Here is a 27,999-nt window from a genome sequence, read left to right as displayed (position 1 = left end):
TGCAGGTGGGGTCTCCCCTAGAGCACAGCAGAGGGGCAGGATCACCTCCTTGGACCTGCTGGTCACGCTCCTTTGGATGCAGCCCAGGATACGGTTGCTTTCTGGGCTGCGAGCGCACACTGAAGCCGGCTCATGTTCATTTTCTCATCAACCAACACCCCCAAGTCCTTCTCCTTGGGCTGCTCTGAATCTCTTCTCTGCCCAACCTGTAGCTGTGCCTGGGATTGCTCCGACCCAGGTGTAGGACCTTGCACTTGGCATGGTTAAACCTCATGAGGTTGGCATCAGCCCACCTCACAAGCGTGTCGAGGTCCCTCTGGATGGCATTCCTTCCCTCCAGCGTACCAACCTGCTCCGTGTCCTGTACAGACCAGACCCTCTAGACATGCTGAGATGCTTTCACGGCTTCTGAGGATGTCAAAGGCTATAGAGTAGGTGACAACGTGCTTAATTTTCTGCTTGTGCTTGGAATTCTCAGCAAGGCGAAAGCACTCCTGTAATGGATGACTGATCTCATTGCAAGTGTCCCAAGTGCATCTATTTCAGGCAAGGTACATCACTTCTCTGCAAAACACTCAGTAACTTGTTTTATGACTGGAGAGTGACAAATAGTAGTAATAATTTCCCATGTCAACTGGCAGAAAGCAGTAGCTCCTACACGCACTTAACCCAGCTACATTCACTTATCTCTGAGTGTGGGAGTTGTTTTGCACTTGATTCCACCTGGACCACGTCATTCCCAGCACTGTATCTGCTGCTTCCATAAGCGGGTAATCTAAGTAATGATGATGTAGCATTGACAATCTGCTTATGAGCATTTTAGTCTGCAGTTCTGCCTTTATTTGGTGCAACTTGTCTAACATGTCCACCCATCAAAGGCATCTTTCATAGTGGCACGCCAGGAGCAGCTAGAGTGGATCAGAGTGCCAGTGATGTGCTGCTGCCAGTAGGACAGCGCAGCAGGTCTGCTCTACATGGACATGCTTGATACATTCATCAGAACAGCAGGGGCACCATACATGAACATAGCTTTAACTTTTCAGTAGCAACTGAGCAGTTAGAGTAACAGTGGTATCATAAATTAGACTAAATGAGGGGCGGGAGGAGGAAAATCAGCCACACTGCTGTTTGCTGCATTGATACTGAGCCAGGTTAGTACTGGTTTAGATATCACATCTAATAATCATAGACTGGCTTGGGTTGGAAGGGACCTTAAAGCTCCCACAGTTCCAACCCCTGCCATGGGCAGGGACACCTTCCACCAGAGCAGCTTGCTCCAAGCCCCTGTGTCCAACCTGGCCTTGAACACTGCCAGGGATGGGGCAGCCACAGCTTCTCTGGGCACCCTGTGCCAGCGCCTCAGCACCCTCACAGGGAAGAGCTTCTGCCTAAGAGCTCAGCTCAGTCTCCCCTCTGGCAGGTTAAAGCCATTCCCCTTGGCCTGTCCCTACAGGCCCTTGTCCAAAGCCCGTCTCCAGCTTTCCTGCAGCCCCTTTAGGCACTGGAGCTGCTCTAAGGTCTCCCCTTCAGGAGCCTTCTCTTCTCCAGGCTGACCCAGCCCAGCTCTCTCAGCCTGGCTCCAGAGCAGAGCTGCTCCAGCCCTCGCAGCATCTCCGTGGCCTCCTCTGCACTCGCTCCAACAGCTCCACGTCCCTCTTGTGCTGCTGCCCCAGAGCTGGATCGGGGCTGCAGGGGGGGGTCACCCCAGAGCACAGCAGAGGGGCAGGATCTGAGCTAAGCACCCCTGAGCTGCTGCTCACGCTCTGGGGGTGCAGCCCAGCACACGGGGGGGTTGGGCTGGGAGCACTCACTGCCAGGTTGTTGTGCCAGCCAGGATAATACTATTCTACAATGTATATGCAAATACTAAAGTCCCAATGATGTGAATATTCACATCAACTGACTTGTATGTATGGGTAATGGAGAGAAAGTGGCTTCTGTAAGGCATCTGAAGGCTGAGCAGCAACTTAAGTTAGGTGAAACTAGAGACCATGTCATCTATCATAGCAGGAACCAAAGACAAGCCTCCCAGTTTGCCTGGTTTAATGCGGAGATGTGGATACCTCTCAAGGAATACTTGTTGATAATACAACCACTTTAAGCGTGGTCTGGTCTAAATGGAGATGTGTCTGTGTGCAAAGTTAAGCACTCCAGCGTATAACGAAGTACTCTGTGTCATAACATGTCATGTTAGATCCCATTAAGACCTAGGCTGATGTGATCCAGCTTAATGGTCTGTGTTACCCTAATGCTACATGCTGGGAACATGTAGCAATATGTCAGTGCACTTACTCAGGCAAGGTAGTGAAATACATAAAAGAAAATGGAGCTCTTCTCTTAGCACCTAGTTCTGTTTCCTATTTGCAGTTGCAGTTGGGAGTAACTAATGTAGTCAGGACAAAGTGGACATGCCCAGAATGGATGCGCAGCCGCTAAATTTCATGTCATGCTGCCACCATTTGCTTTCAAACCCAGAACAAAAACACAAAGGAAAATCATCTTTAGGAGGAAAAGACAAATGGAGCATTTCCTAGGTAGAGCAACACATCAAGAACGTGAGGTCTGCATCAAATGCAGTATGGCAATCCCCATTCAAAAGACATCCCAGTGGTCCTGTTACTCCAATTGACGCCGTGAATTGTGGCTTGTGCTTTGACATGAAATGTATCTCAATTGCCAGCAGCCACAGAAAAGTGGGGAAAAGTGGGTTGTTTCACTGCCAAAATATGGCTGGGCTTGGCCTCTTCCTACTCATTTACGGGCTTGAATCTACAAGTGCATAGACATGAACGTAAGAACAAGTATTCAACCCAAACGAAAGGTGTGTCTTGCTTCATATCCCGCCTCTGAGATTGAGCACCCTTAGTTTGCCCCCCCCAGCCTCTAGAAACTTGCAGGCAATTAGTTTTATGGGTCTTAACTGACATTTGAGTGTTTAGTAACCTTTGGTGGGCTTTATCCACTCGTGGTTTTCTGAGCTCCTGGAAAATCACATCCATTTCATATAACTGGCTCCCGAAAGTGTTGCAAAACCGGCTGGCAAACTCTCTAAAACATTAAATGCTGTTTTTCATAAGTCTTGTACTACTGGGGAGGGTCTGGAGGACTTGCAAATGCCCCATCCCTGGCAGTGTTCAAGGCCAGGCTGGACAGAGCCATAAGTGACATGGTCTAGTGTGAGGTGTCCCTGACCGTGGCCCCCCTGGCACTAGTTGGAACTGGATGACCTTAAGGTCCTTTCCAACCCAAACCATTCTGTGATTCTATGACTGGTAAAAGTTCCTGTTGTACCAATACGCTACAGAATAAACGGGGTGTCCATCAGTTAGCAAATATAATCGCAAATGCCACCCCAGAGTAGGCAGTGGTCTTCCCAAAGCTGAGGATGGCCTGGCTAGTTAAGCCTTCCCTCAAACCTTATCATATAGGGTTAGAGTTGTTCTCACACCGCTATTGAAAACCTGATCCTGATGTGTTATGAATTACATGGTCTCAGGACAGCAAGCTGCACTGCAGGTTCATTGCCAACAGTTCCCAGAATCTGAGAATCATTGAATCAAGTAGGCTGGAAAAGACCTTTAAGATCATCAAGTCCAACCATTACCCCCGGACTGCTAAGACCACCACTAAACCATGTCATTACGGGCTTCATCTACTCGTTATGTGTATTTCTTGGTCACCAAACATGAAGAAACGCTCTGATCCTAGAGCAGCTTCAATTCCTAGAGCATAAAGCTTCTGCGGGCAGAAGCTTCAGGGATACATCTCAGGCATGTTGAGCTGCTGTGACTGTCTAAAGACAAGAAGGAGGTCAAAAGGAGGGGAATGATGATAAATTCCTTAGGCAAACTGACAAAGCTGGAAGAAACAAGCAAGGTCTGGGGGCCTCCAGCTCCCCTGCAGATCATGCAGAGCCATAAAGCAGTAGTCATGTGTCCAAACGCTTGTTTCCTATGGATGAACCAGTTGTTCTGATGAAGGATATTACCTCCCTTTACCATGTACAGACATTCGGTGTAAATGAGGATGTCTCTGGTGATCTTGGTAAAGGTATGAAAGCCTTTAGGAGCTCAGCAGGTGGCTCATTCATTTGCAAAGTGCCCAGGGATTACCAGCAGTTAAGGATATTCTATAAATGTCAGATGTCGATAGCATTATATGCAGCGATAATAAGCTTTAAGAAGAGGAAAAATCCCTTAAAAGATCAACCCTTCACCCAGCAGGGCTCATGCAAGGGTTTAAAAGACACTGCACATTTCTGACCACAAATAATAGTAATGAAAAGGTCAAGCAACCTGATAGGAAAATCTGACTGTTCAGTGAATGAGCTTCCAGCATCACAGCCAGTATGAAAATCCAGTATGAAAATCACAGAAGGGTTTGTGTAGGAAGAGACCTTAAAGCTCATCCAGGTCCAAGCCCTGCCACGAGCAGGGACACCTTCCACTAGAGCAGCTTGCTCCAAGCCCCTGTGTCCAACCTGGCCTTGAACACTGCCAGGGATGGGGCAGCCACAGCTTCTCTGGGCACCCTGTGCCAGCGCCTCAGCACCCTCACAGGGAAGAGCTTCCTTATACCTGATCTAAATCTCCTTGTGCTTTCCTGTTCGTCTGTTTTATTGCACCAAAAGCATTTTTTTATTTTACTATTTTATTTTATTTTAATTTTAGATTTTCCAAACCCCAAGATATGTATAATTAATTGAGTTATATGCAATATTTTCTGACAGAATCAATGTATCCTCACCATTTGAAGGCTCAACAATGCATTTCTCATGAGACCTCACCTGGAGCATTGTGTGCAGTTCTGGTGTCCTCAACATAAAAAGGACATGGAACTGTTGGAACAAGTCCAGAGGAGGCCACGAGGATGATCAGGGACTGGAGCACCTCCTGTATGAAGACAGGCTGAGGAAGTTGGGGCTGTTCAGCCTGGAGAAGAGAAGCTGCGTGGAGACCTCAGAGCAGCTTCCAGTATCTGAAGGGGGCCTGTAGGGATGCTGGAGAGGGACTCTTCATTAGGGACTGTAGTGATAGGCCAAGGGGTAATGGGTTCAAACTGAAACAGGGGAAGTTTAAGTTGGATCTAAGGAGGAAGTTCTTTACTGTAAGGGTGGTGAGGCACTGGAATGGGTTGCCCAGGGAGGTTGTGAATGCTCCATCCCTGGCGGTGTTCAAGGCCAGTTGGGACAGAGCCTTGGGTGAGATAATTTAGTGTGAGGCGTCCCTGCCCATGGCAGGGGGTTTGGAAGTGGATGATCTTAAGGTCCTTTCCAACCCTAACTGTTCTATGATTCTATGATTTGTTTAGGCTTTTTCCTTGAAGCTATGATTATAAGGTCTGGGTCAGCTCCACAAACCCACTTCGACCATAATGTGTTCATAAGGATTAAGGTACACAACATCCAGCTTTGCTTTTGAGCAGATGAATTTGAAATGTAGTAAGGGAGATGCATCACGTACCCACCTTTCTCTCCTCCCTCCTCTAGATTCCAGCCATAAATCATATGTCTCTTAGAGCTGGGAAGGGAAGGAAACAGGACTCACATCTCGTAATCCTCTTCTAACCCTCAGTCCACCTCAATAAAAATGTATTGGTTCGTACAGATTAATATATATATATTTTCCAATGTCTATTTTCCAATGCTGAAAAAGCAGCATCTCTTTTCATGTTCCTTTTTCTTCTCCTGTTCCCATAAGCTGCATATTTATGGGAAATAAAAGTGAGTAAGAATCTGCAGCAGGTTTTTGCTCTCCCCTGTTTGACTGCAATAAAGATGAGGCAGGTCAGTGCTGTGCTGCTCAGAAGTTTATTTCCTTCACACTGTGATTTCTCCTTGAAGGAGCACGGGCAAAGTAACCTTTGGATCTTCAAAAGCTCTGGCTGTGATGCCTCCAAGAGGAATGTGGATACTGTTAGGTTGGCAGCACGCCGTTGAACGCCGCAAGAGACTCAGCTAATAGCTCAGGTGAGCTGAGGAGAGCTGCGGTGACTGGGATGCTTCCATATTTCGTAGCATTAATTAATCTACTACCGTGAGCTCTTCCTGAACTGTTGTATGTTCCGTGCTTATACAGTCTTATCGACGTGCCCCTGGGGGAAATCAATTCCTGTAATCTATCTTATTACATTTAAATATATGTACAGAACTCAATATAGGACAACAGCAGTGGGGATTGAACGACGCAAGGTAAAACGGGGGGGAAGGAGGAGGAAAAGCAGGTAACAGAGAAAGTTCAGGTTGGATAGAAGGAAGAAGTTCTTTACTGTGAGGGTGCTGAGGTGCTGGCACAGGGTGCCCAAGGAAGTGGTGAATGCTCCATCCCTGGCAGTAATCAAGGCCGGGTTGGACAGAGCCTTGGGTGACATGGTCTAGTGTGAGGTGTCCCTGCCCGTGGCAGGCGGTTGGAACTGGATGATCTTAAGGTCTTTTCTAACCCAAACCATTCTATGATTGTGTATGTCAGAGATGCAGCTTTCAGCCTTCTCCTCCACCAGCTCTGCCCCTCTCTTGTTTTCTTTTCATAAGGCAGCTTTAGAGAGAAGGGCTAGGAAGATCTTACAGCTTTCCTTTGGCTTCCTTCTCTCTGACAACAGAGGCAATGACAAACCCGAGACGCTGCCAGCCCTCCTTCAAGGGCTGGATTGATGTCCCTGCCTCGTGGTTAGACCCAGCTGGGAGAAGGGGAATTAGGCCTTGTCTTTCAATTACTGCTGTTTTGCTCCGGGCCGCACACTGAAGCCTCCCGGCGGACAAGTCCTTCTTCCCGTTCATCATCTCTGGCTTGTGTTTGAAAAGAAAGCTTTTAATTAAAACCGGCCTTTCTCAGCTTCCCCCCGGCAGCAGCCATCTGCCTGCAAGGAAATATCCTTTGTGACACGTGCAGTCCAGCAGCCCAGTGTTAAAGAGAGCAAACGAATTCCCCGCTCGCCGGCCATCGCATGAGATGTGAAAGACAAGCTCCTCCACGCTTACGTCCATTAAAGACCCCACGGCATTCGGCAAGAGTCAGGGGGTTAACTGCAGTGACCTGGCTGGATTCCAGCTGAAGTAATCTGTCTCAATTCCCCCCTCCAGTTCCTCACATGATATAATCTTCCCTTCCCATACTCTGTCGTGACTGGGTGCTGCTGATGTGAAGAGTTAAACTCAGAGGTGATCGATAGTGTTTCATAGGGGGGTCCTTCCACATGCTCCCCAACATAATGCGATGGGATCTTTTAGCGACCCCAACACCTTCCCCTGAGCTGAAAACAAAACGTGTCAACGATTTCATGCCCAAAGCAGTATCTTGGCAGTCTTCATCAGCTGACAATTTCAATTGCTATAACCCATAAAGCTGTCTGTGTTCTCTCACTGCATTAACATTCAAGGATGGAGAGAGTAATGGCAAAGTTCTTTGAGGACTTCAATTGCACAATGATACAACTGAATCCTTTTATGACACCTAAATCTGATGGGAGTCTTTTGTGCTTTAAATGAAGATCTTGACGGGTAAATTCATTCTATCACAGAATCATAGAATCACAGAATGGTTTGGGTTGGAAAGGACCTTAAAGCTCATCCAGTTCCAACCCCCTGCCATGGGCAGGGACACCTTCCACTAGACCATGTTGCCCAAGCCCCTGTGTCCAACCTGGCCTTGAACACTGCCACGGATGGGGCAGCCACAGCTTCTCTGGGCACCCTGTGCCAGCGCCTCAGCACCCTCACAATAAAGAGCTTCTGCCTTATCTCCAACCTGAACTTCCCCTGTTTCACTTTGAACCCATCACCCCTTGTCCTATCACTCCAGTCCCTGATGAAGAGTCCCTCTCCAGCATCCTTGGAGCCCCCTTCAGACACTGGAAGCTGTGCCTGTTTCTCGTGGGGTCCTGAGGGCAAAGTTGCTTCCTCTGCTCACAGTCATGTATTCTGATGTGGGCTGTTTGTCTCTCACCCTTTTCCCTACAGCAGCCTGCTCTCCAGGCATTTAATGCACCAAATCATCATGTGCAGCATAATCCTAATAAGGTAGAATGGGGAGAGAGCAGATTGAAACGATTTACTGGCAATATCTCTGATAGACAGATTAGAGGCCTATGCTGTGAGTTTACAAGCCCTGGAGTTCCATCAGCCAAAAAACCCCACCACTAAAAACCCAAAACTCAGGTGGGAAATGGGGAGGGTTTAACACCAGAATAGGGAAATCAATGTCACTTATCCCCCAGCACCAGCAATCCCAAAATGCCATGAAAACCAAGGAAAAACAATAAGGAGAAAACAAATGTGGCCTCAGGAGTTTGGTTATAAATTTATATGGCAATAGCACTGCATGCTCTCAAAAATGAAATAACCTCAAATAAGATATTAAACCTCAGAATGTACCATTTCTGTCTGTTACAATTGAGATTACCCTATGGATATTTTATGGCTTTAGCAGCTTTTTCCCTCCCATCATGAAATATTTAATAGTTCTAATTTATCACTTTAATATTGAGTTGCTTTGGTTTAGATACTTGGGCCATGAACTGAACTGTGCAGATGAGAGGGAACTGTGCATTTTTATCAGCTACAAACTGAAGAAGGCTACCGTTTACTCCTCCAGTGCCTTGTACCACACATCTTCACTTGTATTAAGGGAAAATGAACTCAACCCTCCTTCTCTGAACCAGTAACACTTAACACCAGCTCTGCCCATTGTTACTGTTGATATTCGCCAAGCTGTAAGAGACCAAGGTTTCAGACATAAGAAATGAATGGAGACCTCAAAACGTGAATGAGAAGACGATGAACGGAGGGAAGGTGCCCCAACGTCTCATGCCCTGTTCAATGCCCTGTGTGTTGCCTATGTTCTGCTTTGGTGCTAACATATGATTCAAGGCAACCAAGGCTAATAAGTACCCCGTGGTGGGATTTATCTGCCCTGACTTAGGTACCAAATGTTAGATGTCTACATCCAACCCAGTCACCCCAGGTTCTCCTTATAATCTGTGTAAAGCAGTGGGCCCATTCAGAGGACAGTGTGTCACATCACAAAACCAGATGTCTACAATGGGTTGGGTGAGTTCCTCTGTGCAGGCATCTGTTTCCTTGGTTGTCGTTGTGGAGGAGCATGGAGACACAGCACTCAATCCATTTCTCCACGTCTTTTTCGTTATCCAAGCAAAGATAACCCATCTGTCTTTGGTATCAGAACGGAGCCTCTGCCAATGACCAAGCTCTGTCTCTGCTCCACGACTATATAAGCTACACAAAATCATTAAGAGTCATTTCTGCCTTAGTTTTATTGGGCATGTTTGTGTAGAGAGCCCCATAATCTTGTCCAGCCTTTTCCTTTAGGATTTCTGTTAAGACACTTGGGTGGAATTATGTCTTGGTGACTGACTGTGACTGATTTATGGCCTTTTTAAACCAGCCAACTCCACTAGCCTCAAAGAAAGATGCAGCTGCAGCATCCTTCAGATACTGGAAGCTGCTCTGAGGTCTCCATGCAGCCTTCTCTTCTCCAGGCTGAACAGCCCCAACTTTCTCAGCCTGTCTTCATACAGGAGGTGCTCCAGTCCCTGATCATCCTCATGGCCTCCTCTGCACTTGTTCCAACAGTTCCATGTCCTTTTTATGTTGAGGACACCAGAGCTGCACACAATGCTCCAGGTGAGGTCTCACAAGAGCAGATAGATACTATATTGCATTACTGATAAGACTTTAAAAACATTAGTTAGGTATTTTGGAATATTAGGCTTTCAAAACACCAATTGCACTAACAAATTCTTGACACCATTTACACTGTGTATTTCGTCTTGTTTTCCCCTCCATATCAATAGTTTGGAAGGAGAAGAAGGTGCTCTGGGTTTCTGTTAGGGCCGAGGTCTCATGAAGCTGCTTCCATTTTGCCTTAGAGCATTATTTCCAGCTCTGAGTTGGCTTTGCCTTTAGCCGGGTACAGATCCAAGGACATCTTAAAGCATCTGTCTTTGGCTTGGCTTAATCAGTAATATCAGGCCCTCATCCTGCTGAGCAAAAACTTCCATTGCAGGCAATGGTACTATTAGGAAAATGTTCTCCACCTGATTTTCCAAAGGGAATTAAACACCTTTCTCCCCTCTCTCATATCACGGCGGCACCCCGGGCTTGCCCTTGGGAACAACTGTTCCCTGAGATGAAAACCCAACAAATCACAATGTGGCCACCAACGTCATCTCCAGCATAATCAAGTATTGACTTAATTAGAAATCCCTTTAAGTGATGCATAGGGAGAAAAACACTTCCTTTCTTCCCAAAGTATTCCTCATTTGTAATTATTATTTCACTTGTGCATCTTCCACCCTCCATTGAGAACGCCATATGGAAAACCAATTAGTTTGCTACAGTGACTAATGTTCACTGCCACTTCTGCTCGGAAGTTTGGGGCCAAGTTTTTAAATCAGCAGTCCTTTCCCTGGCAAAACTGCTGATGGAATTGGTCTGTGTGATCAAAGCCTGGATAGAAGTAGAAGCACTACTACAGGGAATGATGCTACACCCCGCCTGGGCACTAAGAGGAATCCAGGCATTTCACAGCAAGCAGCTATTTATTTAAGCATTAAGTTAAAGATGTTGCATGTGCTAAGTATGAGAGAGTTCACATTATGCTGCTTCCATTGAGAGAGGGACAATATTCCTTGGTGCATCGTGTGGGGATGCTCCCTGTCTGTTCCAAGCTCCGCAGCCTCACAAGTCATTTGCACCTTTCCGTAGCTCCGTTTCTCCAGTTGGAATCATAGAATACTTTATCCTGGAATATGATTTGCTTAATGATGCTCTTATACCTCAGCTGTCATTCCAGCCTCATATAGCTCCTCTTCACGTGGCTGATCCCTGATCCTCCAGGATAACACTGATTGCATTTGGTTTCTCACAGTGCTCTTCACTGGGTGTAGGCGTTGCTGCTACAGAACCGTGACTTTCAGGGTTATCCTCCTTCCATTTTAGACTGGTCTTAAGTTGGATCCTCTCCCACCTTCTGCTGCTTTCTCCATGTACTGGGTACTGTTTCCAAACAGTCAGTAGTACAGGGAACTTGTCTGCTGTGAATGCACACATTCAGGTAGAAATCACTGCTTGCCTTCCAGCCTTGGCCAGGTGGTTATTCCAACACCCACAGAAGATGGGAATTCACTTTTCCTTCCTAATGAATGCTGTGGAACTGGAAGGGACCATCTGGATAAGTACACATAAAGTCAGCAAGAGGTTTTGGCTCTTCTGCTCTGGGAATTTAATGGAAGTTGTGATTAAAGCTTCTATGGCTGAGTCCTGCATGAGCAAGTTCTGTTTCTAATGGCCATATGGAATACCCATTGGTGGGAGCTCATCTGGAGGATGCCACAGGAACTGCATTCAAGGAAATAATGATTGGTAACACAGATCAGAAAGAAGGACTTGGCTCGATGCAGTAAAACATTTAGTCATCTAGAGATACAAGCACAAAGAGTGTGGGAGTTGCTTAGGACTAAGGACTTGAAGGTTTGGACTGTTTGTATCATTATTAAGTATTATTTATTAATAATACTATATCTAATCACTGCTTGGAGGACAGGACAGTTGGCAACAGTAAATCTATTAGCCAAAATGATGAGTGTTTCTCAACGCCATCTGTTGATGGGTACCTCTAAGTAATGAAAATAGAAACTAGATTTACATACTGGACTCTGTCTGAGGACGCTGCTGGGGACAGACCTCATGATTGAAAAGGCAATTGCTTCTTACTGTTCCCACTCAGGTCTGAATGTACCTCCTGCTTCCTTCTTCTGCAGTGTCAAACACTCCAATACTCGTCAGCTCCTGCCTCTCTGTTGTATGTAATCATTTATTTACTAACCCTAAAGAGAAATATTGGACAAAAAACGTTCCTCTCATCACAGGAACCACATCATATGGAGTAGAGAGTCTCCTGCTACCTGCTACCTCAGCAACCTCTGAAATCAAAGGAGATAGATAAATTTAAGCTTTCCAGCCAGGACTAAACCCCTGCTTTAAAAGCATAGGACACCACACATCTTTTTAAACAGAAAACACTGTTAATGTTGCAAAGTAAAGCACTTGAAAATTAGGGAATGCCAGATTGATTGTTGCCATGGAGAAGTCCTTGCGAGCACTGATCACTGCCTTGAGAGCTGGGTTTGAAGAGTGTGTGGAAAATGAAGCACGGGGCCACACATGGAACCACGATGTGAAAACAAAACATCACATAGGTGCTCATTAGAGGAACACCATTATCCCGTGCACTGAAGGTAGGTGTCCTGCAGAAAGAAACACTACGGGATCATGTCATTAACATTGCACCATCATGCATATGCACAGCAAATGAGCTGGGAGCTCGCCAACACTCTGAACTTTTAAGGGCTTGACAATGTGACGTCCTCCCTTTGTGTGGTGGTGTTTGAATGCAAACTTTGCTTTTGGTTTTTCCTAGGAAAGAAGTGAATTGGCAGAAGGTAGGTCATTGTTCATGCTCTTCATTGCGGCCCCAGGGTCCTCATTTGTAGTGGAAGGAGGGCAAGGCTCAGCCTACAGAACACATGCTTAAACATCAGTCGTGTCCGCACTCCAAGGCAGGTGAGCTCTGTGATGGACCTCCAGTTGTGGTCCCCTTTAGGGTGGAAGACGAAGTCACGATGAAGATGGAAACAAAAGCATGGTGTAGAGACAGGATGACAATGGACATAGAATCATAGAATAGTTAGGGTTGGAAAGGACCTTAAGATCATCCAGTTCCAGACCCCCTGCCATGGGCAGGGACACCTCACACTAAACCATCTCACCCAAGGCCTCGTCCAACATGAGGCTAGATTTCAGGATGCACCACAAGGTGCATCTCCCCACAGTGCAAATGCTGAGGAGCTCAGCTCTGCTATGAGTGCATTGTGTGATGCTGAGCAATACACTCTCCTTCTCTGTGCCTCACTTTTGCCATACATAAAACAGGGATAATGGTGCTTCACTCTTCAAATGTCTTTGCGAGCAGTGACCGAAAGGATATTTAAGCTCACTATGTTACATGGATCTATTCCTCAATGCAAATTAAAGCCTTTTCAAAATATAACCTGTGTTTTGGATCACCATTCGTTTCCCTCTCCCTGCCCTGTTATCTATTCCTTATTTCGATTCCTGAAAAAAGATCTTGCTCTTTCCCTGCCCTTTGCTGTGAGTATTGGCTGCCCTTTCCTCACCGCTCAGGTTTAACATCCCCAAATTTTATTAACCAGTTATTTACAAGTTGCCAAATCAAACAGATTAGCAAGCAACACTCAAAACAAGACAAAAGAGTCTGCGTTAGCCTCTCACTGAGTAAATAATCTGCTTGGGTCATGTATAATTAATCAGCCTGCAATTTCACAGAGGGCTCAACCATTCCTGTCCATCCTGGCACATAACAGTGCTCTGTGTTTGCTATGATTGTCTCTCTTGCACATGCAAACAGTTGTCTGCATGTTTTGCTCCAGAAAGGAAAAGAGCAAATGAGAAGAGAAGAATAAGAACGCTGGAGACCTCACTGTGCAAACTGGAGACCACTGGGGTGTGTGAGCGGTACATGAGAGATCCAAAACGCTTCCCAAAGAAGAACGAACATCTGCAGGAACATGGTGTGATCAAGCATTCCCCAGGATACGACCACAAGAGCTACCATGTCCAGAAACATTCACTTTTAAGTTGGTTTAATGTATTTTAAGAACCTGATTAGGGAAATAATTCAGGCATGTGCTTAACTTACAGCATGCGGCTGCATCTGTTGATGTAGGAAACAGCACAACCGGCCAACGCAAGCGGCCCTTTTCAAGGTCATGCCAAAGAAAGGGGCTATCAAAGTTCTCCTCCACTTTCATTCCCATAATCTTTCATTGTCCTCTTTTCCTATTTTAAGATCATCATGCAAGGGCCAATATGTAACCACTGTTCCCTCTCAGACTGAGTCAAACTCAGCAACAGACCAGACATACCATATCGGCACGATGAGTGCTCTGGCCTTTGGTGGAAGGAATACTACTTGACAGGAATTGGTGTGACAGGTTGCTTTGAGGCACCTGAGGCTTGGCCAGCTTATATTTGCATTTCTGGGAAGCACAGATTCAGCACAGACTGCCTGATGTGTTTAATGGAAGCAGTAAGATAGCACAGTTCCCCTAAGTACACCCCATTGTTTCCATAGGATGCCCCCAATCATATCTGAGCAGATACCTGACCTTTCCAAGCAGTACAAGAGCCTGTTCCTTGTCTTGATCTTCCATGTACCCATAACATGTAGATCAGTTGGTGATGATGAAGCCCTGGGCACCCACAGGTATGGGTTTTTAACACTAATGGAAGTCCTTAGATAACCTACTTGGACCTCCTGCCATGGAGTTTCAGTCACTTCCCAGTAATTCCTGCCTGTCGGAAGGAGCCCCTGTGGCTGGCACCCAGGCAGGACACAGAGGATTTACCTTTCCCCTTGGGTTTGTCCCAGTGCTTTGCTGCTCTGTCTTTTAAATTGGATTTCTCTTCTTTTTATCACCCGTCCTCTGTTACACCGCTTTCTATTAGACTGAAATGCTCCACTGTTTTCTCTTTGTGTAAGCGCTTAAGCACTATTGTCAAACAACCCTTCAGTCATCTTTATGTCAAGATGGGAACACGAACTTTCTGACTCACTGTCAAGCTTCATTTTAACCACTGAATCATTTCTAGGGCTCTGATCTGCACTGCATCTACCTCTGGAACACTTCTTCATTTGGGGGCCATTACTGGTGTCACTCACGCTGGATTCAGAGGCAAATTCACCTCCTTAAAGTAGTTGCTGTTCTCCAGAATTGTTTAATCTCCTGTTTAATCATTATGGCACTTTAGTAACTTGGCTGGCAGCCTCTCTGGAAATGTACTATTGCAAAAGCAAACAGTGCAAATGGAACAACAGCCTGGATGGCAAATAGAGGAGGTTTCCTGCAGACTATGTCTTGTTTCAAGCATCTGTAATGAGATACAAGCAATACAGGCACATTTCTAGCAAAGAACGATGGTCTCCCTGGGGAAACCATGTAAAGAACCAATCTGACTACTACTCCAGTTTGGTTTAGAATCATAGAGTCATAGAATAGTTAGGGTTGGAAAGGACCCCAAGAGCATCCAGTTCCAACCCCCCTGCCATGGGCAGGGACACCTCACACTAAACCATCTCACCCAAGGCCTCGTTTGGGATACATGACATTAAGTTCTCTTGAAGAATAAGGTATTTCTTCCTTTAGGAAATTTATATTAAAGGGATGGTGATCCTTTTTCCTCCAATAAAGCCATGGGACTTAACCAAAGGTTTACCTTTATCCCCAAGATCAGCCTCAAGATTGAGGCTAGCTCACACAGCATGAATTTCCTTGTGGAAATGACCCTAGAAAGGGTTGCAATGAAGTGGAGATCCAGGGCTGCTGAGTATTGCTTTTTCTTTTGAATAGCAAGCTACCAGTAATGACCTTCTAACTCTGAAGAGTTTTGCATGCATCCTACACCATTTTTAAGCTTCCTATGTAGCTTATGAGAACACTGCTTCACACTATGTTGGACATGCTGGACAAGATGTATTATAGCAAGAAACAAGTTCCTTTTAGTAACAGTGGAGGTGATGTTCCAATATGCGGTGGTTCCTCTCGTGTCTGCTGGAGTGACTGGGGATGGGATTCAGGACAACAGCAGTGTGGAAGTAGAAGGATCTTCCTACAAGGGCCTGTAGGGCCAGGCCAAGGGGAATGGCTTTAACCTGCCAGAGGGGAGATTGAGATGAGCTCTTAGGCAGAAGCTCTTCCCTGTGAGGGTGCTGAGGTGCTGGCACAGGGTGCCCAGAGAAGCTGTGGCTGCCCCATCCCTGGCAGTGTTCAAGTTTAGCCTCTTGCATGTTTCTATGAAGCTCACCACAACCATACTGTTGTTTCCCATTTGCCCACTGTTGAGGAAGCACAAATAACAAAGAGAAACACCAGATAAGAGTTTTCCAGGGAGGAATTGTACATTTCGTCTCCCCCAAAAATGAGGGAAGAGGGGAGGTGTTTAATGATGCGGTGGAAGAAGAAGTGGATATTAACTGAGGTTACTTCAAATCTCTCTCTTTCTTCAGACGGAGCAGGAAGGATAGATAATGATCAAAAACCTGCTTCTGCAAATGCAGCTCCCAGCCCTTGTGACTCAGGCACCAGTGGAGCGAGGCCAGAGAGACTATCAATGCTGAGTCCCCGAGTCCTTGATGCTCTCTGCAGGAAGCACTTGAATGTGCCCAAGATGATGCTACAGCCCAGGCAAGTTTTCTGATGAATAACTCCGCAGGGGGCAGAGGCCCATTGAAGGTCATAAAACATTTCAGCTGACATTGATGTTAAATACTAAATCCTTTTGCTTTTGTACTGAAGCAGCTGGAGCCCAGCTATGTGCTGCAGTCCCTGCCACTGTATTTACAACGGCTGCTGCAAGGAAGCCAGGCACAGAAGACCACCTCTGACAGACAGCCCCCTGTCTTCAGTGATCACCTGAATCCATGGATCTCTTTGTGGCATCCAGGACAATCTGACACTGTTGTAAACCTCTTCTAACTAATTCATTTTTGCACTCCCTTAGACTATTCTGTGTATTAAAGAGACAAGCTCTGGAGAGAGCAAAACGCTTTCTTCTTTCACCAGGAGCTTCTGAATTTGTTAAAACCACTATAAAACTCTTATTTTCGTTCTTTGTTTTCAACAGGCTTTTCGGAATTGAAGTGAAGTGAGGTTCTGCCCTTTGCTGTGCCAGATTTGAGGACTGATCTGTATGTCCAAACACATTTGTTTCTTCCGAGTATTTTTGCTACTCTAATTTTACATCCTGTGACCTTGTCACATCTGTACTATAGCCCAGCTAACATGATTTTTGCCATCAGTAGCAGAAGACCATGGGCACTTCATTGACCTGACACTGCAAAGACTCAGGACATCTCTGTGCCCTGAGCTGGGTGTCCCTGTGGTCACAAGTGTCCCATGGCCAAGGGCCTCGTGCCCAACTTTACTGTTTCCTTTGGCTGTATCAGTGCTTAGCATCATGACACTTCTGCTTTTCAGCCTCATACATCAGTGTATAGAGAATGCCCAGAAACTATTTATTCGTGCTATGTCTTTGTGTTTTCCTTTCTTTTTGCAGTGCTTGGGAATTTCAGGATTATTCATACAGTTATAGCCTGGAATTGATCAAAATAGGTGCTTCTTCTTTAGTCATTCAGTCAGTAAAGAAGTTCAGCAGCTGAACAGACAACCCAGATAAGACGGTTTGGGAAAGAATCTGTCTTGTCCCAAAGCTTTGGGATTCAGACATTATAAGCTGGAATATATTTTAAGTGTTTTCTAACTCTTCCTTCAATAAAAGGGCTGTGGAGAAGGTAAAAAATGAAGGGCTGTGAGCAGTGGGAGGAACACCAGGAAATGAGACCATGAATCAAAGCTGGTCTTGGAGATGACAGTCACGCTGGCTACGAATCCTGCAGCTCACTTGGTACTGAAGTGAACCATATCAGTCAGATAAAAGCATATCAACATAAATATTCACATATTAATGTGACATGATATTAATATAATACACTTTGCATTCCATAGGTAAATTGGAGGGTCCTGAACTGCATCATCCACATCAAATGAGCTTTGCATCAGCTTCCGTTGGCTAGTGCTGCTAGGGATGGAATCCAGGCTGTGCTCTGTGGAAAGGGCAGGTATCCCTGGGGTGGTATGTGTACTCATAAGCCTATGTACAGTGCCTTGTAGCCAACAGAGTAATAAAGACTAACAAAGTATCCCAGAAACTCTAAAAGTGATCTCAAGTGTTCAGACAGCACACATAGAGTCACAGACTGGTTTGGATTGGAAGGATCCATAAAGCTCCTCCAGCTCCAACCCCTGCCACGGGCAGGGACACCTTCCACTAGAGCAGCTTGCTCCAAGCCCCTGTGTCCAACCTGGCCTTGAACACTGCCAGGGATGGGGCAGCCACAGCTTCTCTGGGCACCCCGTGCCAGCGCCTCAGCACCCTCACAGGGAAGAGCTTCTGCCTAAGAGCTCAGCTCAGTCCCCATCATATGGCTCCGTCTCTGACACCAACTGGAAATCCAGCCTCACTCCTGCAGTGAATGTGATGGGTTGAACTCACCTCTTTGTATTTTGCTCAAAAAAAAAGAATAATAATTCATTGTTATTCATCGATCAGGTTGTTAACCCTCGTGACTCTGGTAATCAAGCCATGAAGATATGACTCTCCCTATGGTATCAGCTGGTAGCTGTTGCCACCAGGGTGCTACTGAGGACATGGCAAAATTAAGCAGGCTCTTGACTGAAAAGAATCACTACTGAAGCATCGACTCTGAGATGAGCAATGAACCTCCACCTTCTGCAGGAGTTGAATTGGCCTGGAAAGGGAAAGTATCTACTCTATAAATAGCCACGCTTCTAAGTATGTTTGCAAAGCTCATTTAGAGGAATTAGATAGCTTAGCTTAATTTGCCCTGCAGAATAACAGCTACTGAAACTTAGCACCAACAGAAGCAGGATTTAGCACGCCGAGTGCTAAAGGAGTGCTAGGAGTGCGTCCCAAGCACAAAGACAGGCTGAGGGAGAGTGGATGGAGCAGCCCTGAGGAGAAGGAATTGGGGGTGTTGATCCATGAGAAGCTCCCCATGACCTGGCTTCAGTGTGTGCTTGAGCCCAGAGCCCCTCCATGTGCTGGGCTGCACCCCCAGAGCATGAGCTCAGGGAGGGGATCCTGCCCCTCTGCTGCGCTCTGGGGAGACCCCCCCTGCAGTCCTGATCCAGCTCTGGGGCAGCAGCACAAGAGGGACGTGGAGCTGTTGGAGCGAGTGCAGAGGAGGCCAAGGAGATGCTGCGAGGGCTGGAGCAGCTCTGCTCTGGAGCCAGGCTGAGAGAGCTGGGCTGGGGCAGCCTGGAGAAGAGAAGGCTCCTGAAGGGGAGACCTGAGAGCAGCTCCAGTGCTTAAAGGGGCTGCAGGAAAGCTGGAGAGGGGCTTGGGACAAGGGCCTGTAGGGCCAGGCCAAGGGGAATGGCTTTAACCTGCCAGAGGGGAGACTGAGATGAGCTCTTAGGCAGAAGCTCTTCCCTGTGAGGGTGCTGAGGCGCTGGCCCAGGGTGCCCAGAGAAGCTGTGGCTGCCCCATCGCTGGCGGTGTTCAAGGCCAGGTTGGACAGGGCTTGGAGCAACCTGCTCTTAGTGGAAGGTGTCCCTGTCTGTGGCAGGGGTTGGAGCTGGATGAGCTTTAAGGTCCCTTCCAACACAAACCAGTCTGGGATTCTATGAAAGCCTGAAGGTACGTTATTTATTCATGAAATCTTATGGCAGAAAGCACTGTGGACTGTTACATCCTACAGAAAGTGTAATTTCCAGAATTTGGGAACTTGCAGACTTTGCTATAACAGTCATTCTTCATAAGAAGGAACCTAGGTACTATCAGAGTCTTTCCATGCTGAACATCTCTAAGGCTCAGATGACCATCGAGGGATAACCAGGTAAAGTCACACAGAACAACATCCTCACTGTGGCAGTGACCGAGCACGATGAACCTCCACAGAATAAGAACTCACAGCCTGTGTGCAATGAGCCTTTATATGTCACCTCACCTATCAAGGGTTTTCATGGCATTTGTTAAGTCTTGAGACAAAAGAGTCTGAAATTTAACAGTAACTTGTTCCTGGGCTCATTAGGCTTTAGCTGTTGTCTTCCACTACTTTGGCTACACTTGATAGCAAACAATTTGAGTATTATGTGATTCAAGAAGCATTTTTACCACAAAGGAATATATCCAGTCAAGGACATTGGATAAGAACCCTGCTTCTTAACAAAGGATCAAGCATTTATAATCTGGCTGGAAAACTGTGTGGGGTACATGGAGAAGCACACGGCACCACAGGAAGTGAATGTTTTTAACCTAAGAAGATACTGCTTGTCTTTCAGCTACACAATGAAATACCTGAAGTTTAGCAGTTTGAGATGGATTTTCTGCTTACACAAGTCAGAAATGGGTTCAGAGCAAACAAGAATCAGAAGCAGTTAATAGGTTTGTATTGATTGCTATGCTTTTATTTGTCATTCTGCTCTTGCTTTATCTTTTTGCTGGGTAGAAATGTACTCTCTAGCAACCACTGAAGAGAACTGATAGAGAAGACCGACGTCCTGGTCCTTTGGTCCTTTGGCACTGAATGACCTTGGGCATGTCACTTCATCATTTGTATCTCTGTGTTCCTCTGACTGGGACATAGGTTTTTGAGGTAATGTGCATATCAAAAGTGCCTGGCTTGGTTGCAAAGGACTCCAGTAGACTGATTAACACTACTGAGTAGTAACAAATCATTCTGTGCTAAGCTCTGGTTTGATGTTTTGATTACTGCTGCTGCATTAGTCAGTTTAATCAAAGTTGGGTTTTTCTATGCCAGATAGCATAGTCAACTCTGAGTACCCCACTGATAGACAGTGCTCTTAATACAAGAGTATTATTTATGTGAACATACAAATTGTTTGAAGTTATGCACAGAATAACTCCTTTTTCCATTTTGGAATTGCTGATGAGAGCTGTGAACCAGACATGAGTTTATTTGCCAGTCATAGAATCATAGAATAGTTTGGGTTGGAAAGGACCCCAAGATCATCCAGTTCCAACCCCCCTGCCATGGGCAGGGACACCTCACACTAAACCATCTCACCCAAGGCCTCATCCAACCTGGTCTTGAACACTGCCAGGGATGGAGCATTCACAACCTCCCTGGGCAACCCGTTTCAGTCGTTACCAAATGATTCTTAACTGCAAATTCGTTGTAGCCTTTTCTAACATTAACTTCTAATCCTTTTTTCATTGAGCCATGTCCTTGAAAGAGCTCTCAGATAGGTTTGACGGTCCACAGGGAAAAACTTCTGACAGATAGATAGCTCTGGCCTGCAGCAAACAGTCTTTCATTCCCACCTATTATAAGGGAGCCATAAATTCTGGGGTACCTCAGTCCTGCTCTTTTTACAGTGAATGAACCTTACAGACACAACAAAATGACCCAAAGCAACTCTGCCCATTTGTTCTTTTTCCCCTCCTAAAACCTATGCATAAGTTAAGAGTGTTCTGTAATTTCAAGTCATACAAAGCAATCATAAAAACCCTTGGTAGAAAATAGCAGTTGTGAAAACCTTCATTCCTAAATATAAATCTTTCTGTTGAGCAAGACGAGTATATTCTCAGAACCCTCTCAACAGAGGACAAATACATTACAAAAGCTGCTTCTGATTTGGAGATGTGCATTTCCACAACAGTTACCAAATGAACAAATACAATTTGACCCCCTAAAACCATTCCCAGTGGAGAAAAGAGAAGAAATTCAATACGCTCAGTTTGTGATGCTCACACAGTATCAAGGCAGATAGATGCACAGCCCATTTATTCCCTTAAAAACATACTGTTACCAGGATGTTGAATTCTTAATAGTGCCCCCTCATAGAAACCAGTTTAACATCTATAAATACAGGCATAAACATCACGTCACATACCTCAAGAGAACAGCTCCTGTGTCCTTGATATATTTTCAAGCAATTTTTATTTGGTAGTAAAGTGGCTATCAGCCAATGCTTCAGCAATATCTTAAGCCCCAAGGAAGGCAGATACTGCTGAAATGTTGGCTGATAGACACTTTACATCCAAATAAAAAAGGCTTGAAAATACATCAAGGACATATGAGCAGTTCTGTTGATGCAACCAACATGATGTTTGCATCGATTCAGAGCGATGAAATACGTCAGGTGACACAGGCTGCAATAATCTGTTGTGATCATTGTGGAAGCACTTTGGGACACACTTCTTGCAAGGGGAGCGGAAGGATGCGGTGTCACTTCAGTACAAATAGGCCATCCTTCCTTGAGCCAAGCAGATGAGGGACTTGGAAGGGGAGGGAAGAAAAGATTTCCCCACTTATCATGGTTATTATTAGTTGTGTGTTGCCAGTGTAAGAAGTCCCACCAAGAGACTGCGGCTTCATTGTATAATGAGGCCAGATGGTAGGAGAGACAGAACAACGTATATTCAGTGAATCATGGAATCAGCCAGGTTGGAAAAGCCTTTAAGCTCATCCAGCCCAACCGTTCCCAGCCCTGCCAAGGCCACCACTGCCCCATGGCACTGAGGCCTCGTCTCCACGCTGTGTGAACACTTGCAGGGCCGGTGACTGCAGCCCTGCCCTGGGCAGCCTGTTCCAATGCCTGAGCACCCTCTGGGGCAGGAATTGTTCCTCAGCTCCATCTAAACCTGCCCTGGGGCAGCTTGAGGCCGTTTCCTCTTGTCCCATCCCTTGTTCCTTGGGAGCAGAGCCCAGCCCCTCCTGGCTCCATCCTCCTGTCAGGGGGGTGTTGAGCAATAATATTCAATATACCAGGTGTATAAAGATATTTCTAGCTTCATTCTTAGGCTAGAGAAATTCAGAGATGTGCCTGAATGCAGAACGCAATCCTTTTTCCTAACATTATGCACTAAAGAACAACCTTTTCTGCTTTCAGACAGCTTTCCAGCACGCACTTCTGCACTTCCATCCATCGAGACAGGCCACGGGATCTGCAGCGAGGATTTGATGCACAGAACAGCCAGATCCAGATGCAATTGATACTATAGCCTGAAAAGAAAATGTATTATATGTTATTAACATTGTATATCTCTTGGAGATAAAATTACATGCCCTAAGTGGCAATGCTAATGGGAATTTTACACTCTTACTGTGAGGAAAAGCATTCAAGGCCAGGTTGGACACAGGGGCTTGGAGCAAGCTGCTCTATTGGAAGGTGCCCCTGGCCGTGGAACGGGTTGGAGGTGGATGAGCTTTAAGGTCCCTTCCAACCCAAACCAGTCTGGGGTTCTGTAAGGCACAGCTGAGGCCCTGGAGCTCCAGCAGGGGCCCGGGGCACTCACCCCACACGGTGTCATTGGCCCTGCTGAGACAGGGCAGGAGCACAGCGGGACGCGCAGAGCAGGCGGGGGGGGGGGGGGGGATCCCGAAAGCCGCTTCAGAGCGGGGCTTTCAGAGAGGACCATGAGGAGCTACGCTCGTCATGGCGAGGACTACATTACCCAGAGGGCTTTGCGCCGTGAGCCGAAGCCCAACCCCGCCCTCCCGCCGCGAAGCATCATGGGAGTTGTAGTCCGAGCTCGCCTCAAGTTCACGGGAAAAGTTTCCGCTCCCTGTCGGGGACCTCGGCGCTCTTCAGCGGGGGTGCGCGGTTTCCACGGCTACGGCTCCTCAGCCAATAGAAACCAGCGTTCTTCGGGCGGAGGGTGGGGCGAGGCGAGCTTCGGACCAATAAGGGTTGGCGGTGTTGGTGGGTATCCTGGCAGCGGGGACGGTGAGTCTCCTTGGGGCCGTCCCTGCCCGCGGCCTGCTGTCGCCGGGCGAAGATGGGCGGCAGCGGGAGCAGCACCCGGCGGGTCACCTTCGAGGCGGATGAGAATGAGAACATCACGGTGGTGAAGGGCGTGAGGGTGAGAGCGGGGGTCCCCCGGGCGGGGGCTCTCAGGGGGGGCCGGGTTCCTTCGGCCTCCTTGGTCCTTCTCTCGGTTCTTAGCGCCTCAGCGCTGTTGGCTCCTGTACCTGCAGCCTCGTCCCCTCACGCCTCGAGGTTCCGCTCCTCCGTTTCCATTCGCTGTCCCGCAGGGACCTCCACTCCTGCCCGCCTCTCGGGTTGGGTGTTTTAGGGCAGCTGAGGGGCACTCTCGGGGGGGTCTGTCATGGCAAGAAGCCCACTGTGCGTAGGGAGCTGCGGTAGGGGAGCCTTGGTCCCGGCCGCGTTACCAAAGACAGGCGGCAGAACGGTTATAGGAGGCATGTGTAACTGAAAGACCTTATTTTGTCTTTCCCTGACCTCTACATGTGAGAGCTCCTTCCTCTCCCATATTCTGCTCTCGGACACGCCGTGTATCCACTTCCTGTGTACCTGCAGGAGCATTCCTGTCTATTTATGGGATGCTGTGCTTATAATATCGTAGAACCATAGAACGGTTTGGGTTGGAAAGGACCTTAAGATCATCCAGTTCCAACCGCCCTGCCATGGGGGTGGACACCTCACACTAAACCATCTCACCCAAGGCTCTGTCTGATACCAGGAGACAGCTTGTGCCATGCTCAGTCTTGCTGCTTGGAAGCTTTTCAATGAAAGACACTGTTAATTCATACCAGCAGTGGTAATAAGTTACCTTTTATTGCTGCTTGTAGAGAGGAGTGTTGCAGAATGGTCACTGCTGCTTGTTTCAGTATCCTGAGATTTGTTCTGGTCACTTAATGCTCTTGGGCAAATAAGTGACAGGAATATCAGTGCTCACAGCAGAGTTCAGCTGCTCTGACATAGTTGTATACTGGGAAGGACTCTGGGAATTCTTGTAAGCTATCCCTGGAATAAAACCTGAATGATATCATGTGTGCTAGGCTCATGTAGCTGCATTAAATAACTACTGTTAATCAATAAAGCAGCCAAAAGTGGGATGTACACAACTGTTTACATGCTTAAAACTAGCTGTGAAGTTAACTTGAGAGTTTTAAGGGTTGGGTTAAGAAAGCTTACACTGAAGAACATTTACACTTGTGCATTTTAGGCTGTGTTAGGTGAGAGATTTTGGCCCAGTCATTGTCACATGGATTTCTGCCAGTGAGAGGTTTAATGAAGAATTTCCTCATTAAAATTAATTCTCCTGGGCAATAAAAGGGTATTTTGATAGAGTTGGTGCTGGAGGAAGCCAACAGCAAGTTCTAAGTTGGAAAACAAAAGCTTTCATGTTGTTATTTCTTTACCGTCTGTTAACTTTACCCATGGACTACAACGCATATGAAAGTGGACGTTGCTCTTACTCTCATTCTGCTTAGTTTTGGGCAGCGTATTTGTGCGTGCGTGTGGCAACATGAGAATGAACATAGTGACTTGCTGTGACCGCTTGTGTCGCAAAAGGTTTTGGAGGGCTTTATCAGGATGAAGTTCCTCCAGGGTTAAATGCAACTGCACAGTGTGAGGTTTGACTGTCAGCAGAATCACTGTGACAGGCAAAAGGCTGAATCATTGCCAGCAGCATGTCAAAGGTGCCGTTGCCTTTACTGTTCCTTGTGTCCTGTGTTCTGTTGTATCAGTTTCTTGTGTTCTGTGGGAGCCAAAATCATCTTCAGTGAAATTGTTTGCACTCAGGGGTGCTGTTCACTCTGCAAATGAAGTGAAATAGTTCATTTTGCACTGTGCATAGAATTTTAGCATCTGTCATACGTAGTCCTGGAGCTTTATGTGCTCTTTTTGAAGTTTTACTTCATTTTGTGGGGGGAAAGAGGAGGGGAATGAGGATCAAGGAGCAGATGCAGCCTGACTCTGTTTGGGGTTATGTTTTGCAGCTCTCTGACAGTGTCATTGATCGTATGAAGGAACCTTCTTCACCCAGTGGAAGGCCACAGTCTCAGAACCGATCATCAGGTGCAGGTATACCCATGGGTTTCTGGTTTTGATGTGAGGAAGAAAATCAAATGCGCCTTTCAGAGCGTTGTAGTGACTCAAAGAGATGATTTTTGACACTAACTTTTTTGGCTCATCTCCTTTTGAAGTAGTTTGTAGGTTTTTAGAGGAATTAAATTACTCTTTGTTTTCTTCTCCTCGGCGTTAAAGTGTAAAACACAATGTTAGACTTGGTTTTCTACTTGGTTTTCTTTCTATTATCCATTGCTAAAGACTTACAAAAAAACAAACCAGGAAAAGCAAATACTAATTGCAAATATCTGTTGAGTTTTGAAGTGATAATTCTTTCTTAACACTGAATTTTAGTGTATTGAGCTTCTGTTGAAATAGACTTAAGCAAACATTGCAATATGCTGTTTTCCTATCATGAGGTAGTGGAAATAAGTTGCATACAGTTTATACAGAGATGGATTGAGACGATGGATTTCTGAACTCTTTATACATCATCATTGAGGCCTGGTCAAATGCATGACATGGGATTTGTGACAGGCACCCTCTAATTTGAAATACTTCAGCACAGTGAACACATTGTAGCTACTAAAAGAGTAAAAATGAATGGCAGAGATCAGAGCGTATCTGAGTGATCAGCGTGATTTATGGTTGTTGATTGTGAAGCTGCAAGGTTCAAGTAGGGCTTCTTATCAGTGCTTCAGAAATACTAATGTTCTCAGTGTTCCTTAATGGCCTTTTGCCTTGGTGCTTACAAAGAAATTCCTCCCAAAGTCAGCACTTCAGATGCTTCGAGGGCTGGAGCAGCTCAGCTCTGGAACCAGGCTGAGAGAGCTGGGCTGGGTCAGCCTGGAGAGGAGAAGTCTCCTGAAGGGGAGACCTTAGAGCAGCTCCAGTGCCTAAAGGGGCTGCAGGAAAGCTGGAGAGGGGCTTTGGACAAGGGCCTGTAGGGACAGGCAAAGGGGAATGGCTTTAACCTGCCAGAGGGGGGATTGAGATGAGCTCTTAGGCAGAAGCTCTTCCCTGTGAGGGTGCTGAGGCGCTGGCACAGGGTGCCCAGAGAAGCTGTGGCTGCCCCATCCCTGGCAGTGTTCAAGGCCAGGTTGAACACAGGGGCTTGGAGCAAGCTGCCCTATGGAAGGTGTCCCTGCCTGTGGCAGGGGTTGGAACTGGATAAGCTTTAAGGTCCCTTCCAACACAAACCATTCTGTGATTTATATACAATAATACTTGCACATCTTGCCTACTTTAAAGGTGCTTGTTGCTTTTACATCCTTAAACTTGAGGTAGGGAAGTGGTCTTGTGAATGACCGTCTGTTTCTGGGGCATGGTGGCTGGAGGTAAAGGATGTAATAACCAGTAATTCTTTGCTAATTCACATGTATGTATCTTGCTCCTTAATTTTGTTTCTCTTTGTGTTGGAAATAGTGCTTTTTTTCATGTTTTTTGGGTTTTATGTATTGAAAAGCTTAATCACTTCATGGCTTTGCAAGCTTGGGAAATCTTATGCATATTTTTGCTTTAAGAGCTAGTGATTTAGGTGAAGTGCCTGTATTTCCCCAGGAAAGTATAATCAGTTATATCTCAGTTGCTAAAATGATTTGTATATAAGAGGATTAAATTATAGTTAACTGCATGTTCCCATACCATGCATTACTCTTTCATTGAATGATTTGTGATGAGGAACTGCAAGCTGTTTAATTACTTTGGTTCTGAAAAAACAGTCCAACCTGTTTGTTTCTTTTGTATCTACATCTACCTTTTCAGAGTGTTTGACTCATGAGGTGTCATGACAGGAAGGGCACTTGCTTCAAAGCAAGTACTCTGGTCTCTTAATAGTGAGCTACTCTGATGGCTTTGGGGGCTGGATCCCAAATCTGAGGGTCTTTTCTGTGATACAGGTGGTTCTTTTGGGTTTCTTGGTAAAGCTTCTTGCACTGTTCCTCCTGCCCCTCTACTTTGCTCTTTGGAGACTCCACTTGGAGCACTGTGTGCAATTCTGGTGTCCTCAACATAAGAAGGACATGGAGCTGTTGGAGCAAGTCCAGAGGAAGCCATGAGGATGCTCAGGGCCTGGAGCACCTCCTGTATGGAGACAGGCTGAGAACATTGGGGCTGTTGAGCCTGGAGAAGAGAAGCTGTGTGGTGACATCAGAGCAGCTTCCAGTGTTTGAACGGGGCTACAAGGATGCTGGAGAGCGACTCTTCATCAGGAACTGTAGTGATAGGACAAGGGGTGATGGGTTCAAACTGAAACAGGGGAAGTTCAGTTTAGATACAGCTAAGTTGCTTACTGTGAGGGTGGTGAGGCCCTGTTACAGATTGCCCAAAGAAGTGGTAAATGTTCCATCCCTGAGAGTGTTCAAAGCCGGGTTGGACGGAGCTTTGGGTGACATGGTTTAATGTGAGGTGTCCCTGCCCATGGCAGGGGGTTTTGAACTGGGTGATCCTTTCTTAGATCCTTTCCAACCTGAAACATTGTTTGATACTATGGTAATGAGAGACCTCTCCCCAGACAGCTCTTCCTCTCCTGTGTATGACTTA

At 46.3% G+C, this 27,999-nt stretch overlaps 1 protein-coding gene across 2 annotated transcripts in view; it reads left to right on the top strand.

Moving 5' to 3' along the window:
• The first annotated feature begins 23,333 nt into the window (after positions 1–23,333).
• Positions 23,334–27,999, top strand: part of CHCHD3 (coiled-coil-helix-coiled-coil-helix domain containing 3) — a 161,383-nt gene continuing 156,717 nt past the window's right edge. For both annotated transcript variants that reach the window (XM_062634264.1, XM_062634263.1), the window contains exons 1-2: positions 23,334–23,503; positions 25,389–25,473. In XM_062634264.1, the coding sequence (XP_062490248.1) occupies positions 23,420–23,503; positions 25,389–25,473 (169 nt within the window). In that variant the 5' untranslated portion in view covers positions 23,334–23,419. The remainder of the gene's footprint in view (positions 23,504–25,388; positions 25,474–27,999) is intronic.

This window comes from Pezoporus occidentalis, unplaced genomic scaffold (genome assembly GCF_034315485.1).
Source record: "Pezoporus occidentalis ecotype Australia unplaced genomic scaffold, CSIRO_AGI_Poc_V1 ctg42, whole genome shotgun sequence".
NCBI classification, from domain to species: domain Eukaryota; kingdom Metazoa; phylum Chordata; class Aves; order Psittaciformes; family Psittacidae; genus Pezoporus; species Pezoporus occidentalis.
This window is presented reverse-complemented; position numbering and strand designations above follow the sequence as displayed.